General features: G+C 60.3%; 1 protein-coding gene across 1 annotated transcript; it reads right to left on the bottom strand.

Moving 5' to 3' along the window:
* Positions 1-6: 6 nt before the first annotated feature.
* On the bottom strand, positions 7-3,025 carry SNX33 (sorting nexin 33; the record flags this gene model as incomplete). Its single annotated transcript, XM_010717240.1, has 2 exons — positions 7-617; positions 1,879-3,025. Coding segments are annotated over 2 exons (1,401 nt in total), but the record flags the coding sequence as incomplete, so codon positions are not given.
* Between the last annotated feature and the right edge of the window lie 2 nt (positions 3,026-3,027).

Below are 3,027 nucleotides of genomic sequence, written 5' to 3'. Positions count from 1 at the left end.
GAGGGGGAAAACCCTCTTCCAAATAAAGATCTTTTTGTGTTTTCTTTCCCATCAGAAAAACTTTCATTGTGCAAAATGTCGACCGCTTGGATTTCTCCTCCCAGTGAGCCGCAGTGCTCCACGAGGACGGGTTTTTGGAGAGCTAAAAACCACGGGGCAGTGCCAAAGGCACACATGTCCATCTGTCCCGTGGGAGCACACATGTCCTCACCACAGTCCTGCAGCCAGGCTGGAGGAAAGCCCAAAGGTATTTGGTCACTAGCGTCATGAGTTCCCACCCGTTCTCAGCCCTCCCAAGCAGAGATGCTCCGTGAGGCTGTGGCTGAAAGCGGTGCGATGCGAGACGGGCGGCAGGCAGGTGTGTTAGAGGTTGTCATACATGCGCAGCGTCTTCTCCAGCTGCTGGCTGACACGCTGGTAGAAGATGATCTGCTGCTTCAGGTAGGACTGCATCATCCTCTTGAAGTCGGCCACGCGCCGCTCGTGGAAGTGGTTCATCTCAGCTTGCAGGGCGAAGCCCACCACGCGGCAGCGCTTGCGAATCCCATCCGCCTCCTCCTGGTCCATCCGGCCCTCGTCGCTCATCCTCTGGCTCTCCTTCACCTTTGCAAAGGCTCCTGGTGAGGCAGGGGAGAGGTGAGAGCCACACCGGTGCCCTATGAGCAGCGCTTCACCCGCAGCACCAAAGCTCCAGGGTTTGGGGATGGAGCTGAAGCTTTCAGCGGGCTCAGCAGCTGGCAGGCAGTACGCACAGCCCACGTCTCAGCCTGCTGTTCCTGCCTGGGAACCGGAGAAACTTTGCTACATAGCACAGGAGGGCTGATAGCGGGATGGAACAGCCATCGTGGGAGACGGAGTGGGGCAGGACACTGCTGACTGCAGCATCCCGGAGAACGCCTGAGATGCAGCGGATGCTCTGACAGCAGTTTTTCCCCTCCTTCCACTGATTTTTATAGCTCAGTTTCGAAAGAATCCCGCCTGGCTCTGGCCCTGCATTCCTCCCTGTCCTCAGCACAGAGGTTGTTTGCCTGCAAATAGGATCCAGCCTCCAGCGGTCGCTGGGAATTCATTCCCTCTCCCTGCCCCTGCCGGCAGTACAGACCCGAGGTCCGGGAGGAGGAGGAGGAGGAGGAGGAGGAGGAGCCCTGAGGAAGCAAAGGTTGGAGGCCAAATCCTGCCTTCCGCTCTGCCCACGCGGCCTTGCTTCCGGACGGGATACAGCCCGCAGTGGTAAACAAAGTCAGGAGAGAGTGCAAGGAAGCAGCCAGGGCCGCTCTTTCTCCTCGTGCTCCTTGTGGGGCAATGCAGAGACCCAAAGCCACCAGCCAACACGGACATCCCCTCCCTGGTGTGGCCTGGGAAGGGTGTGTGGACTTCGGCCCCGCTCCCACACCCAGCCCTGGGTGTGCGTCACACCCGGACAGAAGCACCCAGCAGAGGCCCTTCCCTTGTCATGGAACACGCCGGGACAGATGGGATGCTCCGGTCCTGGCAGCAGGCTGCTGAGCCCACTGACCTCTCTAATCTGTGAGGATGTACTCACAAAGAATTTGACCCTGGTTGTGCTGAGCATGTCCAAAACCTGATCCTAAACCGGGCAGTCCCAGCAGCACCTCCAGGGCAGGGGTGATCAGGGAACATTGCCACACGCGATGGTATCCATCCCTACCTCATCCTCACCCCCATCCTCATCCTCATGTCCATCCCTACCCCATCCATACCTCCATCCCCACATCCATCACCATCCCCCGTCCCCATCACTGCACAGCAGAGAGCTGCGTCCCCATCCCGCTCCACACATAAGGCCACAAAGGACCTGTAGAGATGGTCTCACCTCATCCCCAAGAGAGAAGCAGCCCTCCAGGGCAGTCCCCTTACCTTTCTGGAGGTGGATGATGTCTGGGAAGTTGGAAAGGAGCCCCTGATACAAAGAGAGAGTGTCCAGCATGAGGAAGAGGTCATTCTTGGGCTGCTCCGCAAACATCTCCCCCACAGCCTCGTACGTCTTGCCCGTGTGGGAGATGGCATTGTTGAGGGCATCTAAGCTGTAGGGGGGGTCCATCTGGAAGGAGTAGCTGATGGCTTGGAAGGCATTGCCCAGCTTCTGGAACTCCTTGCGGAACCCCCCCACGTGTTTGCGCACCAGCTCGGAGGCCACGTTGGTCAGCTGCAGGACGCTGTCGTCCATCTTCTTGCTGAAGGCCTTGAAGGCGTCCACGCGGTCCTCCACGTCCTGCAGGTCCTGGTGCTCGGTGGGGATCTGGATGGTGAGCAGGAAGCTGGCGCCCACCATCTCGTCCTTCTCAGCCCGCCTCTTGCCCAGCTTCCACTGCTTCTCATCGCGGCAGCGGAGGAAGTGCTGGAAGCCCTCGTACTGCGACAGGACGGGGTGGCTCGTCATGTGCTCCATCCACAGGATCAGGCGCCGCTTGCGCTTCTCGATGAAGTCCTCCTCGAAGCGCCCCGTGGCCTGCTTCTCAGGCAGGTGGGGCACCGAGATGATGGTGAACTTGTGCAGCAGGCGGTTGTAGAGCCAGTCAAAGTGCTTGTAGCGCCGGTACACGGGCGAGTTGAAGTTGCTGGGGGTCAGCTTGTAGGAGATGTAGCTCTTGATGCCCTTAAATTTGGTCTGCTTGGTGGGATCCTCCACGGAGCAGATGAAGGGGTGCGGGTTGGCTCGCCACTGTGGGCCCTTGGAGCCCATCTCGATGCCGTAAGCCTCGGCGATCTTGGACATGAGGGGCACGTCGCCAAGGATGAAGGCCTCCACGCCCGAGCGCACGAAGCAGGAGAAGCGGTTGAGGTTCCTGCCCACCACGCTGCCCCTCTTGGAGGAGCCCACGCTGTCCTGCCTCTCCAGCGCCGGCTTGGCACGGGGCGCTCCGTAGGGCTCCGGTCCCACCGCCGGGTGCCCGTTGGTGCCGGCAGCACCGCGGGGCTCCTCCACCACCGTGCAAGAGTCGTCCCAGTCATCCCAATCGTCGTCGTCGTCATCCTCGAAGCTGCCTTGGGACGAGAGGCCGGCGG

The sequence above is a fragment of the Meleagris gallopavo genome, chromosome 12, assembly GCF_000146605.3.
Source record: "Meleagris gallopavo isolate NT-WF06-2002-E0010 breed Aviagen turkey brand Nicholas breeding stock chromosome 12, Turkey_5.1, whole genome shotgun sequence".
Taxonomy (NCBI): domain Eukaryota; kingdom Metazoa; phylum Chordata; class Aves; order Galliformes; family Phasianidae; genus Meleagris; species Meleagris gallopavo.
This window is presented reverse-complemented; position numbering and strand designations above follow the sequence as displayed.